The 16,612-nt window shown below is 53.2% G+C and overlaps 1 protein-coding gene across 2 annotated transcripts in view; it reads left to right on the top strand.

The window, feature by feature from the left end:
- The window catches only part of MIA2 (MIA SH3 domain ER export factor 2), a 2,742,135-nt gene that overhangs the window by 1,404,894 nt on the left and 1,320,629 nt on the right, over window positions 1–16,612 (top strand). Inside the window, exon 15 of one of the 2 annotated variants that reach the window (XM_069637493.1) lies at window positions 897–995. The exons of the other annotated variant lie outside the window; for it this stretch is intronic. Within the exon in view, the coding sequence (XP_069493594.1) occupies window positions 897–995 (99 nt within the window). The remainder of the gene's footprint in view (window positions 1–896; window positions 996–16,612) is intronic. 2 annotated transcript variants of the gene reach the window in all.

The raw sequence follows: 16,612 nt of genomic DNA, 5'->3' as shown, positions 1-16,612 counted from the left end.
GTGTGTATTTAGAGAATTTAAATCTCTCTATTAATAGTAGCAATTCAAAGATCTAACTGCTTAATGGGGTTAGATCCAAATGGAAAAAATGTGCATGGTCTCTAAAGGGGCAACTTTTGGAAGTGGTTAATCAGTATAAATGTTTGGGTAGTTACCTCTATGCAAGCCGGGGCAGTGCTCTTCCATATCAGGACTTGGAGGCAAAATGTATGGCCACAGCTGTGGAATTGGCGCAGTTTGACTATTAATTTTGAAGGTGCTCAGCTCTCCCATTAGTAAAATACTACCAACAGAAGGCATTGCCAAGGTTGATCGTACACGCCGGGAGCTTGGAAGGGACTATCCCCTGGCATGCACTACATGCAAAAATGTGAAGGAGAGTCTTTCGTTTGCCTAACTCCACTCGTGGACCTTAGATTTGAACTGGGCATTCTGTCCGTACAAAGTAATATTCAATGGGGCCGTCTTCAATTAATTGCTTAGATTTTTATCTCCCCCTTTGGAATCGTACTATGTATTTTTAAATTTGATATCTGTTGAAGGAAGGTGTGTGGTTCTGAATGAATGGATTGAGGAGAGGGTGGCCCTTTTGAAGAAAATTGATTCCTCAGATGGTGAGCTCCTTAATAAAGCACTTAGGTTAAGCAGAAATTGTATAGGTCAGCTTGGATTGACACCAGGGCAGTAGTTCTCTAATAACAATGTTTCTATGATCACTTCTGTTGGTCGATAAAAAGGTTTAATGTCATGTCACCCTATTTAAAGAAGCACCCTTCAAGCGAGTTTCGTACTAAGATTTTAACATTTAAATTTAATTTGTTTCCCACAAGAGAATTGCAAAGACTGAGGAGAACCATTGATAAATCAATGACAAATTGTCCTTTCTTTGCTCTCAGGAGATAGAATCTTTGAAACATTTATGGATTGACTGCCCTGCCCTTATTGTGATTCGGATCGAGAAACTGGGCCTCATTCTGACCCTGCCGGGGATGCCGGTAAGCTTAGCAGCACTGTTGTTTCCGGACCGGCATATTAATGGTCTGCCGGCTGGAGCTGCTGTGCCCGACAGGTCTGACCCTGCCAGGTGCAGCGGCCATAGTAGGCAGACTTCTCAGAGAGGCACTGTTGCTAATAATGCTGGTGCTCCTGTATTCCCATAGGACTCTATGGGAATGGGGATTTACAAATGTACCGGCGCCTGACTTCCCGAGCGCCAGACTTGGAATAGCCCGGTAGCACTGGGAAGTCAGGCGCCAGTAAATTATTACGGGTCCGGCGGCAACCCGTCGATAGCACCAGCAGGGTTACTGCCGGACCCGTAATTAGGCCCACCATCTATGTTTTGGGGAACATTAGGTGAAGTTATGGATTCGAATTTTAACTACTAATGACATTTTGCTCTTAATTAGGATGCTGGACTTTTTGCACCAAATATTTAATCTGTTTTTAGTGATTTACAGTTTTGTGTCTTTCTTTTTAGTGGTGTATTCAAGTGATGAATTAATTGTACTATGTATTTATGAATTCTATGTGTTTGGTAATGCTTAAAAGGTTCACGTGATGAACTATAATAAAGCAACTAAAAAAACTGTGATAAGATGTTACTTGTTTTGTCAAATCCTTCAAATTCTGCATGTGGTTTTGCACAAACTGGGAATGTTCACTCAAGTTAAAACAACACATTCCTTCAAAGGTGTTGCCACCTAAATTATGTTTCAATAACAAATAATCAATAGCAGCTCTATTCTGCAAGGTGCTTTTCTCATAGCTTAGCTATCTAAAAGCAGTCCTTCTAATTCTTGAGAAGTACTAACCCTTTCCCTACTAAGCAGGCCAAATTAATCAAAGATGTATAGCCCCAGCAGCTAATCCCCAAACCCCCACCAATGAATATGCAAGAGCTAGGACTTCAGATTCTGACAAAACATGCACATTTGAATCAGTCTGGGGGATAACCCTATAGATTAAAACACTGATCTTTTGAGTCTATGCAGTGCTGGCTGCAAAGGTAACATCATTAGGGCAAGACGTGTTAGTGCACATGGTCCTCCAGAAATGTTAGCTGAAATCTAAGTGAATGTGATATTTTCACATGCAAAAAAGCCCGCCTACTGGGAGTTTAGCATGATTTAAATGACTAGCAGCTCCAGCTGTATGATTACATAACATTAGATTAACGTTGGTGCATGTGCTTGGAGTACATGAACACAACTGCTCCTCAAACAGTCTGGTTAATTTATTTGGTCATATCCAATTGTTGACGTTTGCTAACCTCTTCTGGCTGACAAGTTATTAAAAAGGAGACATCACCTTAGGTGATATTGTAAATCACTATTTGGGTTAAGTTTTTCAATTTTAGTTTTGTTTCTTGACAGAACCTGCAATAGTTGTAGACAGAAAATGATTATCGCACGTCAGAATTCTCCACTAAAGAGTCATTATGTGTAACTCCAAAAATGTGTCTCAAAGTTGAAGCTGGTGTTGGCACTACTACCAGACATGTAGTCCGCAGATCCATCCCGTTACGACCATCGGTTAAACAAAAGTATAAGATATTTAGAACATTTCATGCAAGGCATGCCCACATGTTCTCCGTCTGGGCATTCAGCAGTGGATATCTTTGCCCTGCAAAAACATATCTTCCCATGCATGGGGTCTGGCATGGATTCACAAGCTCTTGAATATTCACTGTTGTCAGGCTAGGAATCCGCAGTAAAAGAAAAAAACGTTTCACTTTTACTTACAAACTGTATTTCTCCTTTAAACCAATCACTGTCCTCTGGTTCATACTTCCCCCATTCAATCACAGTCCTCTCCCTAAGCCCCTCCTCTAGCAGCCATCTTCAGATTTTTTACACACGCTTCAGTGTTGGGAGTCCTCGAGCTTGCTCTGTGAGCTACTTCTAAGTTTTTGTTGTGTTTTCCGACAGAAAAAGGTCCTATTTTGTTCCAAAAGGCCCTGTGTGCTCTTTTTGCCATATGCCGACAGTGGGGATCCGTTGTCGGTGAATTTCAGTGCCCCTCAAGGGCAAAGTGTCCAGAAGGCCATCGGGCCTACTTCGCGACCTCCGACTATGATGGAGAAGAAGGAAGGAATGTTCCCTCTTCAAGCCCTGCACCATCTGCGGGCTGCAGAATGTGTTTGTGGAGGACAAACGCCCGCTGTGCCTTTTGTCTGTATCCAGACCACAAGGAAGGAGATTGCAAGATATGCCTCAGCTTCTCCAAGAAGACGATGAAGGATAGGCACAGTAGACTGGCGGCGTGGCTGAAGGCCAAGGCCTCTGCCCCGTGCTCCGAGCAGGGTCATGCCTCGGCCAACACCGGCCAGTCCGAGGAGCGGTCTTCTAAGTCCCTTGAGGGTGCCTCATCCATGGGGGCCCAAGACAAGGCCAAGAATCACAAGTCTGGTTCCATCGGGGTCGCTGCGCAAGTGTGTCCCACGAAGGATAGAGCGCAATCAACATCACCATCCGCCTTCGTTGCCAGCCGGCAATCGAGCTCCTCCTCGAAGAGAAAATTTTCCAATCTGACTAAGCTGCGGGAGAAGCCTGAGAAGGCAGGGACGGAGGAGAAGAAGGCCAAACTGCCCAAGAAGGCCCAATCGACGCAGGAGAAGTCTTCATCGGCGATAGCACTGGTGGCGGCTGCTCTAAAGGGGGCTGACTCTGTGAAGGTAGCCCCCGCAGCGCAGAAGGTGTCCCTGCCCCTGAGGCGCGAAACCGCTGCAGTGACTTTGACAAAGTCTGCTAGAATGCCAAAGAAGGGGATGCTGTCTCTGAGCCTGGCTCCGACCCCTCATGGTGGGAAAAAAAGGGGCAGGGGGGGGACAAAGAGGCTCAGAACCAGCCCCAGGAAGTTTCATCCACAGATGACGAGGACCTGGAGTCCTTGCACACGGTCCACAAGGACATAGAAGATGAGGAGGGCGACAATGGTGCATGGCCTACTATTTCTGATCACGCCAGCTCAGCCAAGGGGTGTCTCTGGACAGCCTTTCGACCCTCCACACCTTGGTGTTGGAAATCCAGAAAAGGATGCGGCAGGGGCTGGTTCCTACGGTCCCCCAGGCTCCCGATCAGCTGCCAGCGAAGAAGAGGAAGCATTATTCGACGCCTCCACATCCGCATCGGGTACCCCCTCCCCCAGTAGGCCCGGACACTGGTACGGACACGGATATGGCCATGACAGATGACGACAATGATATCATTGCAGCGAGCGGCAGGTCTCCGCAGCCTAGCCCACCCCCCCCAGATGAGGTGGGGTCATTCCATTCCATGATCGCCTGAGCTTCCCAGTTGTTCCAGCTTGTGCCCAAAGAAACCAAAAAGGAGGGGGTCCTGTACCAGAGGCGCAATGCCAAGATGAAGACCATCATGGCCGTGCCCCTTCTGGACGACGTGTGGGAGAAGGCTTGTGCCCTCTTGAAGAACCCTTGTACAGCTGCAGCGAAGCGCGATAGGCTGGAGAATAAGTACTGGGTGCCGGAATCCGCCCCAAGTGCCTGAGGTCGCAACCATCGCTGGATTCAGTGGTTTCAGCGGCCGCGAGGAAACGGTCGGCTAACTAGTCCTCGTCATCTTCAGTCCCTCTGGACAGTGAGGGGAACAAGATGGACGCCATGGGAAGAAAGGTGATCTACACTGCAGCGTCCACCGTCAAGGCGGCCAACGCACTGGCGATCCTAGCCAGGTATGACGGGGAGCTGCGGTACAAGTTGGGTCTGATTTTGGAGTTTCTCCCCGACGACAAGAGGATGGAGGTAATCGCTCTCTTCCAGGAGGGGGAAGGGGGTAGCGTCGGATCACGCCATCACAGTGGTGCTGGACTTTGCCGACACAGGGTTCCGGCAGATGGGTAACAGTGTCTGCCTTTGTTGCCAAGGCTGGTTGAAGGCTACACATTTCCGCATGGAGGTCCAGACGAGGGTGCTAGACATGCCTTTCAACAGAGATAACCTTTTTGGGGAGTTTGTCGACAGTCCCTACAGGCCATCAAGGCGGATATGGAGACGACCCGTTCCCTGGGCACACTACAGCAGCACTGCTCTTCCTTTCGCTCCTCCAGTTTGAAGTCTAGCAGGTCGTCAAAAGGTTTTTCCTCATCGTACCATCCATCTTATTGGTTCATGACTCAGGAAGCCTACAAAGGTCGTTCCCAGGCCTACGGTGGAGGACACCAGCGCTGTTGCCCGCAAGGCAGGACGCCAGCACGGAAGCAGGCCTGAACCGGCCAGGGCGTCTGGCCCCCACCCCTGCACCCTGGTGGGAGGCCGGCTGATGAGGTTTGTCAGTGAGTGGGAAAAGATCACCTCTGACAGATGGGGTGCTGGACGCTCTCGCCCATGGACATACCTTGAATTTCAGCGCAGTTGTCTGCGGTTCTCTCAGGTGAGCCGACAGGAGCAGCACATCCCGTAGCTCTTGGAGGAGGTGCAGGCCAAGCTGCGAAAAGGGGCGATAGAGCTAGTTTCCTAGCCACTATGAGGCTCCGGGGTCTATTCCAGATACTTTTTAGTCAAAAAGAAGACCTACGACATTTGAACAAGTACTTCAAGTTCCAAATGGATGGTCACGTTGCAGCACATGCTCGGCCAACTGGAAAAAGGAGACTTCTTGACGTTGCTCGACTTGGAGGATGCCTACTTCCACATCCCCATTCACATGAAACCCCGAAGGTTTCTAGGCTTTGTGGTGCGGGGACAGAACTACCAGTTTAAGACCCTTCTTTTCGGCTTGAAGTCGGCCCCCCGGGTGTTCACGAAGTGCCTGGCACCAGTGGCGGCTCATCTGCATCTACGGGGCATACATGTGTACCCGTTCCTCAATGACAGGCTCATCCGGGACCACTTGCAGCGATTAGCCATCGTACACACTGAGACGACCGTCCAGCTGCTGGAGGATCTGGGATTCTCCATCAACTATCCAAAGTCTTGCTTGACACCATCACAGAACGCACTGTTCCTAGAAGCCAGACTCAATATGGTCTCTTGCCTGGTGTCCTCCTCGGAGGAGAGAGTAGAAGCCATTCAGGGGAAAGTGCTGCGACTTTTGTTGATGAAGACTGCCACAGTGCGAACCATAAAGTCGTTGCTCGGCATGATGTCGTCTTGCATCTACCTCATCCGGCTCTGCGGGTTGCAGATGCAACATCTTCAGGAGTACCTGAACGCTCCGCTCGCTGGATACAGGTGTCTGGAAGCTTTGTGGAGAAGATCCCGCTTAATGAGTTCCGTTGGGTGATAAGGTGGTGGGGCGTCCTTTCCAACATTGCCCGGGGCACAGGGTTTCAGAACCCCCATACCAAGGGACGGTCACCCCGGATGCTTACCTGGAAGGCTGGGGAGTCCACACTGGATGTCTGCATGCCAGAGGCCTGTAGCAGCCGGAGGAGGAGAATCTCCATATCGATATCCTAGAGCTACGGGCAGTTTTCTGGGCCTTCAAGTAATTCCTACCGTCTCTGAAGGGCAAGGTGGTGAGGATCTTCAGACACCACCACCGCAATGTTCTACATTAGGAAACAGGGGCACTTGATCCCCAGCGCTCTCCAAGGAAGCGCAGGACTTGTGGCACTGGGCTGTCAGTCAAGAGATGTTACTTGTTCCTCTTCGGAAGAGAACACCATCACAGAATCCCCCAGCAGGGTATTTGTGCTCCTGCCACTAGTGGGAACTTAGGCAGGACCAGGTGGACCGCATCTTCGACAAATGGGGCAGACCCCAGATCGATCTGCTTGCGAAGGCAGCGAACTCCAAATGCCAGAGGTTTGCCAGCAGATTCCACCAACCGAGGAGCCTGGGGGACACGTTCTCCTTCCCGTCGGAAGGCCTGTTTCTGTACGTGTTTCCTTCGTTTCCTCTCCTGGTACGACTTATCAGTGCACACAGAAAGTGCCATTGCAGGATGATACTAATTTACCCTGCGTGACCAAGGAAGATTTGGTTCTCAGCCTGTCAGCGTCACCTCCGGTCAAGCTTCCAGTCGTTCCCGATCTTCTCACCAGAGAAGGAGGCGCAATCCTTCATCACGACCCTGGATCGCTGAACCTGAGGGCTTGGCTCCTGCAGCCCTAGAGTTTGGAGCATATGATTTGCCTGCAGACTGTAGGGAGGTCCTCGCCAAGGCCAGGGCGGTGTCGTCTTTGAAGTGCTACGGTCACAAATGGAAGCGTTTTGTCTGTGGTGCCAGTCTCAGAAAATTACCCCTCTGAGGGTCACAGCCCTGCAAATTCTTTCAAACTTGCTATTTTTGGCGAAGCCAGACTGGCACACACCTCTAGCAAGGTACATCTGGCGGCCATCTCTCGCTACACCAGGTCTCCTGGAAGATCTTCACTTTGGTCTCATCGACTCGTCAAGGAGTTCCTCAAGGGACTGTTTCAATCTTTTTTGCCAGGGAAGGCTCCTGCCCCGGCATAGGAACTCAACGTGGTACTGACGAGGCTCATGGAGGCGCCCTTTGGGCCTATGCATCAGGCCCCCTGAAGTTCCTCTCATAGAAACGGCTTTCCTTGTGGCTATCCCCTCTGCCAGTAGGGTTGGTGAGATCCAGGCCCTATCCTGCAAACAGCCATACCTGACTTTCCACGAGTAGAGGGAGGTGCTGCGGACGCACCCCTCTTTTATGCCCAAGGTTCCATCGGAATTTCACCTCAATGAGCCTTTGGTGTTACCCGTTTTCTTCCCGAAGCCTTCGTCACTGGCTGAAAGGGCCTTGCACTCGCTGGACGTTGCTCTTGCCCTCAAGTTCTACGCACAGAGTTATTGGAGGACTTCTCAACTGTTCGTGAACTTTGGTCCTGTGAACCATGGAAAGGCCTTGTCCAAGGCTTTCATCTCAAGGTTGCTCTACGGTTGCATCACGCACTGTCATCGGTTGGCGAACCAACCGCTGCCTGCCCGTCTGAGATCCCACTGTAAAGACTGGAGGGGGGTGTCTGTACTCCTGCTCTCTATATCGCAGAGGAGAGGCACAGAGGACCCCAGCCAAGATTCTCTATTGTTGGTATTGTGGCGAGCAAGGCTTAGCTCTCAGGAGGTGATGCGGGCTGGTACTTAAGTACAGTGTAGTCCCCAAGTACCCACAAAGGAATGTCCACTCACTGTATTAGTGAACACAGTCTTTATATAATTAAGGTTCAAGGTTATATACACAATCACAATAACTCACTTTGTGCCCAGTTAATCTACAATGGCAAATATATGCACAGTTCTACGTGGTACCACAAGTGCATCAACTGTACTTAATTTTAATGTCATACAAATCAAGTAATAAAGAGAACCAACAATAGACATAGGAGGAAAATAGTTGGTTAGAACAATAGGCAGAATACTCACCACTAGACACAGTTCTGTGTGGAGGACCCCCCCTGAGCCACCTTTAAATAAAGATATATTGTACAAGCCCAGTCCATTTATTGTTCACAAGAGTCTTATTGCCTTCTAAATAGTTCTTCAACCCCAATGTACATGGAATAGCTGAGGACGACGTCGGGTCGTCAATGGATCCTTCTTGAGCGGCTCCCTTTAAACCAGGAGTGTCGGATCGTCAAGATCCCACGAGGAAAAAGGGTGTATACTGTTGTTGCAGCAGCAGCTTCGGCTCTTGCGGTGCTTGTTGACGATTGGCCGAAAACGTCCTGCAAGCTGAGGCGTGCAGTGCACCTCGTCGACGAGGGTTCATTGCTGCAAAGAGTCAGTGAAGAACTTTGGCCCAGCAAGTGTGTCGACGTCTGGCATTGGCGAGCGGGACGTGACCGCTGCTGGCTTCAGTAACTTCATTGGCGTCTCCAGGGTCTTCGAGTGGCGGGAATCCCACCGGCGGCGTCTCCTCGGTATTTGGCGGCCTTGAGTTTCTCCGGCAGGACGAAAGTGGTCGACGGTGGTGAACAAGGGAGTCCTTGGATCAATTGTTCTTAGGCAAAGGGATAACTTCTCTACGGGCGGCAGCCTTTTTGTAGGTCTGTCTACCAGGGAGCTTTGGCAAAGATCAGCTGGTGCACGATGGTCCCTCGTAGCTCGGCAAAAGGTCTCCTAGCCAGGTCCTCTCTTGGATCAGTTCTTTGAAGGCACAACAGCTTTCAGATTAGCGAAGGACAGCAGCAGCAGCAGTTCTTCTTCTTCCAGTGGGCTTCAAAGTTAAGCATCGGTTTCAACTTCAGCTTCTGAACAATTTGTAGCAGTGAGAGGCCCCCAGATATACTGTTGATCTCCCATTCACTCTACTGGGTCACACTCAGGCAACCAATCACTCAGAGGGCATTCAGGCAGTCAGGCAGCCAATCGGTTCAAAGTGCATTCAGGCCATTCTTCTCCATCCAGACACTCACAACACCGTATGTGGATTCGGACAAGTACCCAGGCTTTCAGCACTACACACTTCATTCATACCAGTTTCGGGCAGGGCTGTCTCAGTCATTGTGTCAACCACCAGATAATAGACACCCACAACACAGAATGCGTATTTGTCACACACTCCATTCACCCAGGTCCCATCCCACGGGCGTTCCCACACCATACAGTCATTGGGAAAGCTCCATCCAGTCTGGCCTGGACTTCCCCACAACACCATAACGAGTTGATTGCTTCTGTTGAGCCTTTCTATCTCCTGTGGTTGTCTAATGCTGTACTGCTATGCCATGCCAGACCCCACGCTGGAGAAGGAACAAGTTATTTACCTGTAACTAGTGTTCGCTAGCATGGGTCTGGCATGGATTCACATGCTCATGAATATTCCCCCTTCGTCAGGCTGCCGGTATTAATGTTCCTTGAGCTGGTACTTGTTGGTCTCAACGCTTTGCGAATTCTGTTCTTCGCGTCTGCTGTGGCTGGTGTGTCGGGAATCAGATGCTTTTTTTTAATGCTTTTTTAGATGGTATGGCATTAGATGCTTTGGCTGTCGATGGAATTACTATAAACCAAATGTTCTTGTACTGCTACATTCAGTTCTACTTCTCCGGACTTCAAAGGCCACAAATCGGGCACATGCTGCACCGTGTCTATTGCCAAATCAAATGCTCTTTGCTGCTCCTCGCCGCACTCAAATTCATACTTCTCCAGCATGGGGTCTGGCATGGATTCACATGCTCATGAATATTCCCCGTCGTCAGGCTGGGAATCCTCGGTAAAGAAAAAACCAGTATCAGTTTCGTTTCTGATCTGTCTTTCGTAGTAATAACCAATCACTGGTCTCTGCGTCATACTGACCACAGCCAATGACTGCCCTCTACCTAAGCACCGCCTCTGGCAGCCATCTTCAGATTTTTACCGCACGTTCATGTGTTGGGATCCTCGTGCTATTGCTCTCGAGCGTTAGTGCTATTTTTTCGCGCTTTTTCACAAAAACTTCGATTCTTTCGGTCAAAAGAGCCTCAAGCTCCACCGATCCTACATCCGATCAACGGGGACCCGTGTCGGATTCATCTGTGCCCCTCAAGGGTGAAGATTTCGTCGAGCTACACTTCGGAGGACTCCAGAAGCTTCTCAGGCCCGGTCTCGGAGATGGCCCAGGAGAAGGGAAGCTCGACGCCCGGAAAGCTGTTCAGGGCCTGCCCTGGATGCCAGCTGCAGAACGTCTTCAAGGAGGACGAACACTCTTTCTGCCTTTACTGCCTTCATGGGGACAAGACGCACGTGGAGAAGGACTGTGCGTTTTGCGGCAACATGTCGGAACGGACCATGAAGGACCGCCATCAACGTCTCGCCAGCTGGCTGGAGGGTAAGAGCCCGTCTGGCGAGAAGAAGAAGAAATCTGAGCGGTCTTCTAAGACCTTTGAGGGCGCCCCGGCGACGGGGGCCCAACATAAGGCCAAGCACCGCGAGTCCGCTGGCACCGGGAGCGCCGAACGGTCGGGCTCTACGGGCGCCAGGCAGGGCGCACCCTCCCCGGCACCATCAACCACGAGCCAACGCTCTGGGTCGGGTAAGAGGAAGGCCGAGCACCCGGCGAAGCTCCTGGAGAGGCCCCGGTCGAGCTCTAAGGCAGAGGAGGAGCGTGGCAGTGCCCCCTCCCTCAAGGATAAGGCGGTGAGCGCACCTAAGGTGGTGAAGGCCTTGATCCATTCGACCAAGCCCTCTATCGAAACGGTCGCGGCGGCCCTGGCCCAGCCTGTGGAGGCTGCACCAGTGGTGGCGGCCTCGGGGCCCAGAATCTCCCTGCCTCCTCGGAGGGAGTCTTCTTTTGTGCCCATCGATAGGACCCCCGTGAAACCCTCCGTGGGGAAGAAGAAGGGGGGGCAGGGCGTCGTCGTAGATTCGGCCTCAACCTCAGAAGAGGAGCTGATCGAGGTCTTAAGCCACGGCCTAGGCGTGGAACAAGACCAGCCCGTCGGAATGGGCCCCGACGCAGGTGACGACGACGACATCGTCGAGGATACCGACGGGGCCCCTGCTCGCCCGTCGGATTCCCCTCTGCCAGCGCCGCAAGACAACTCAGCGGCCATTTTGTTGGCTATACAGTCCTTATGCTCCGAGATAAGGACGAGACTACCGTTACCGACGGAGGAACCTCTCCCGTCGGGGGATCCAGAACCGGGACCTTCTGGTGTTCCCCCTACCAAGAAAAGAAGGATCCATCCACCGCCTCCTTTTCAACCGTCGCGCCCCGTCCAGCCCTCCTCCCCGTCCACCCGAGGGGATGATACGGGGACTGACACGGCAGCGACGGGTACGGACGACGAGGCATACGACGAGGATTTTCCGTCGTCGCCTCCCACCAGGGCTTCTCCGCCCGACGAGATTGGATCGTTCCACTCAATGATCGCCAGGGCATCCGAGCTTTTCCAACTCTGCCCTGAGGAGAAGAAAAAGGAAGGCTTCCTTTACCAACGGCGCGAGGCCAAGAGGAAGACGGTCCTCGCAGTGCCTCTGTTGGACGACATTTGGGATGAGGGCCTTTCCCTCCTCAAGAACCCTTCCACGACGCCAGCGAAAAGAGACCGGTACGAGAAAAAGTACCGGGTCCCGGACTCGGCCCCCCTATGCCTCCGGGCGCAGCCTACCCCGGACTCCGTCGTCTCCGCGGCAGCCAGGAAGAAAGCGGGGGGGGGTGCGGCCTCCACGTCGACTTCCCCGCCGGACGGCGAGGGAAAGAAATTGGATGCCATGGGACGTAGAGTCATCTCGTCGGCGGCGACGACGATTAAAGCGGCCAACGCCTTGGCTATCGTGGCCCGCTACGACAGGGAACTCTGGTACAAGATAGCTCCCCTGCTGGATTTTCTGCCGGACGACAAGAGGGCGGAGGCCCTTGAGATCCTGCAGGAAGGTGAGGTGGCCTCGGACCACGCCATCACCGTGGCGACGGACATCGCCGACACTGGGTTCCGCCAGCTGGGCAACGGCGTTTGCCTTCGACGTCGTGGCTGGCTCAAGGCTACGGACTTTCGGCAGGACGTCCAGACCAGGGTCCTGGACATGCCCTTCGACGGGAACAACCTGTTTGGGAAGACAGTGGACGATTCCCTTCAGGGCATCAAGGCGGATACTGAGACGGCCCGGGCCCTTGGAGTACTGCAGCAACGGCGGACGCCCTTTCGGAGCGGCGGAGGCAAGGGCGCCTCCAAAGGTTCCGGCGGCGGTTTCGCTTCCTACCGTCAAGCGGCCCGCTCGTCGTCGCAAGAGGCCTACAGAGGACGAGGCAAGTCTGGCGGACCCCGCCGTCGTCGCCAAGGAGGCCAAGGCGGCAAGGCCGCGTCCAAGCAGGATTGAACCGGCCGTGGGGTCGGGCCCCCACCGAAGCACCCCGGTGGGAGGCCGGCTGGCGGGCTTCGTCAGCGTGTGGGAGTCCATCTCCACCGACCGTTGGGTGCTGGACGCCCTGGCCCGGGGCCACGCGCTCGAGTTTCAAAGAAGGTGCCCGCGCGTCCCCCCCGTGGCCAGGAAAGAACTTCACGTCCCTCAACTTCTCCTGGAGGTAAAGGCGATGCTCAGAAAGGGCGCCATCGAACTCGTCCCAAAGAGGCTTCGGGGCCCCGGAGTCTACTCGCGATACTTCCTCGTGAAGAAGAAGACGGGAGGATGGCGCCCCATCCTGGACCTGCGACGCCTGAACAAGTTCATCAAGGCGCAGAAGTTCCGGATGGTCACCCTCCAGCACGTCCTGGGTCTGCTGGAGGAAGGAGACTTCCTATCGTCGTTGGATTTGGAGGATGCCTACTTCCACATTCCCATCCTAAAGGGGCACCGAAAATTCCTCAGATTCGTGGTCCAAGGGCGTCATTACCAGTTCAAAGCCCTTCCCTTCGGACTACGGTCGGCACCCAGGGTTTTCACCAAGTGCCTCGCACCGGTGGCGGCGCAGCTGCGCCGCGAGGGGATTCACGTCTACCCCTACCTGGACGACTGGCTCATCCGCGCCAAGACGAGGGAGCTCGCCGTGGTCCACACGGCAAGGACCGTCCAACTCCTCACGGACCTGGGATTCTCTGTGAACTACGCCAAATCCCACCTGGTGCCCGCGCAAGTCGCACTGTTTCTGGGAGCGAGGCTCGACACAGTGTCCCTTCTGGCCTCCCCGTCGGAGGAGAGGACCAGGACCATCTTGGGCAAGGTGCAACGGATGTTGGTGGCCGACGCGGCCAAGGTGAGGTCCATCAAGTCCCTCCTCGGGATGATGTCTTCCTGCATCTACCTCTTTCCCATGTGCAGGCTCCGGATGCGCCCGTTGCAAGAATTCCTGGATGCGCGCTGGATCCAGACGACGGGCAGCTTCGAGGAAAGGATCAAGCTCGACGAGAGTTTCCGACGAGCGATACGGTGGTGGGGCACCCGCGCGCATCTGACGGCGGGCATGGACTTCCAGACCCCAGCCCACCAGGTGACTGTGACCACGGATGCCTCCCTAGAAGGGTGGGGAGCGCACACCGAAAATCTGCACGCAAGGGGACTCTGGCTCCCGACGGAGAAGTCCCTGCATATCAACGTCCTGGAGCTCCGTGCAGTGTTTTGGGCCCTCAGGTCCTTCCTTCCGTCCCTCAAGGGCAAGGTGGTGAGGATCTTCACCGACAACACCACCACCATGTTTTACATCAGGAAACAGGGCGGAACCAGGTCCCCAGCGCTGTCCAAGGAGGCGCAGGACCTGTGGCATTGGGCCGTCGCCCAAGGGATTCTTCTGGTGCCGTTTCATCTGGCAGGGATAAAAAACACCATCGCCGACTCACTCAGCAGGGAGCTGCGCTCGTGCCACGAGTGGGAACTACGGCAGGATCTGGTGGATCGCCTCTTCCGACGGTGGGGCACACCCCAGATCGACCTGTTCGCGACGGCGACGAACACCAAGTGCCGGAGGTTCGCCAGCAGGTTTCCCCAGACGAGGAGCATGGGCGATGCTTTCTCGTTCCCCTGGGAGGGCCTGTTCCTCTACGCGTTCCCTCCCTTGCCTCTGCTAATCCGGCTCGTCAACCAGCTCAAGAGGTCACGGTGCAGGATGATCCTCGTCGCACCTGCGTGGCCGAGGCAGATATGGTTCCCGGACCTTCTGGACTTGTCGGCGTCCCCGCCAATCAAGCTGCCGGCGGACGCGGATCTACTCTCCAGGGAAGGAGGCGCCATCCTCCACCACGACCCGAAGTCGCTGAACTTGCAGGCCTGGCTCCTGCAGCGCTAGAGTTTGGAGGATACGACATACCGGCCGATTGCAGAGAGGTTCTTGTAAAGGCCAGGGCGTCCTCGACTCTTAAATGCTACGGACACAAATGGAAGAGGTTCTCTGTCTGGTGCCACGCACAGAAGATTAACCCTCTACGGATTACGGCTCCCCAAGTACTGCCGTACCTGCTGACGCTGGCCAAAGCTGGTCTGGCACACGCGTCCATCAAGATTCATCTTGCTGCGATCTCCCGATACACCAGAACCACGGGCCGGACGTCCTTGTGGTCTCATCGTCTGGTGAAAGAGTTCATGAAGGGACTGTTCAGATCGTTCCCGCCGGTGAAGGCTCCGGCCCCGGCGTGGGAGCTCAACGTGGTGCTGACCAAGCTCATGGGACCTCCGTTCGAGCCTCTGCACTCGGCCCCGTTGAAGTTTCTATCGTGGAAAACAGCTTTTCTCGTGGCCATCACCTCCGCACGACGAGTGGGAGAGATCCAGGCCCTTTCCTGCAAGGCCCCGTACTTGACTTTCCACGACACGAGGGTAGTGCTCAGGACGCACCCCTCCTTCATGCCCAAGGTACCGTCGGACTTTCATCTCAACGAACCCTTGGTGTTACCTGTGTTCTTCCCGTCGCCTTCGTCGCCGGCTGAGAGGACTTTGCACTCGCTGGATGTAGCTAGAGCGCTGAAGTTCTACGTGGACCGCACGAAAGGTTTTCGGAAGACGTCACAACTCTTTGTGAACTTTGGACCTGTCAATCAGGGGAAGGCTCTCTCGAAGGCTTCCATCTCCAGATGGCTCTCCGGCTGTATCATGTACTGTCACCGGTTGGCAAACCGACCGCTGCCTGGCCGTCCGAGAGCCCATTCCACCAGAGCGATCGCAGCTACCACGGCGTTCCTATCTGGTGTGCCCCTGCTGGACATATGCAGGGCTGCTACGTGGAGGTCGACGCACACCTTCACGAAATTCTACTGCGTCGACCGGGATTCCAGGGAGGAGTCCAGGGTCGGCCAAGCAGTGCTGCGCAACCTGTTCGCCTGAGGTGAGCCTGGGGAGGAGGTAAGATGCTTAATGTTGAGTTGATGTGATGCTTAATGTTGAGCCTTTGCCACCTCCCGTGGTTGTGCATGTGTGTACTGCTATGTATTCTTTATTCATGAGCATGTGAATCCATGCCAGACCCCATGCTGGAGAAGGAACAAGTTACTTACCTGTAACTGTTGTTCTCCAGCATGGGTCTGGCATGGATTCACATGCGAACCCTCCCGCCTACCCCTCTGCGGCTCTTCACTTGGTCATACTGCCACTTCACGTGCTTCCAAATCTGAAGATGGCTGCCAGAGGCGGTGCTTAGGTAGAGGGCAGTCATTGGCTGTGGTCAGTATGACGCAGAGACCAGTGATTGGTTATTACTACGAAAGACAGATCAGAAACGAAACTGATACTGGTTTTTTCTTTACCGAGGATTCCCAGCCTGACGACGGGGAATATTCATGAGCATGTGAATCCATGCCAGACCCATGCTGGAGAACAACAGTTACAGGTAAGTAACTTGTTCCTTCTTTCACGTCACTTTGTAAAGTGGTGCCAAGATTAGCCCTAAATGTGGTATATGCTGTCTCCAAAATTCAACAGCCCTATAAACTGATGAGCTTGTTTCTTGTTCACTGGAGTGGTAAACTTGAGTATCTTTTGTCGGGCTTTCAGTACCATCTCTTGATACCCATTATGACATTGAATTCCCAAAAATACTAGAGTCTCAGCTGGCCTTTGAATTTTGTTAGGGTTCATTTCCCAGTCTTCTTTTTTCAATCCCTCAATGATTGCTTCCAACTGATTTTGCACATTTCGCTCATCCTTGCCCTGGAAAGTGTTCTGCCACCAGACCGTGACAGAGGGTTGGGCTATGCAAGTCCCCCATAGGCAATCTTTTTATGGTGTACTCACGCCCCCACACCAAGAAAATGAAAACTGTTCCTGGCACTCTTCAGCAAATGGCACAGAGAACAAGGC

The sequence above is a fragment of the Ambystoma mexicanum genome, chromosome 14 (assembly GCF_040938575.1).
Source record: "Ambystoma mexicanum isolate Mex_15411 chromosome 14, UKY_AmexF1_1, whole genome shotgun sequence".
NCBI classification, from domain to species: Eukaryota; Metazoa; Chordata; class Amphibia; order Caudata; family Ambystomatidae; genus Ambystoma; species Ambystoma mexicanum.
Note: the sequence above shows the minus strand (reverse complement) of the source record. Positions and strands in the feature narration are given on the sequence as shown.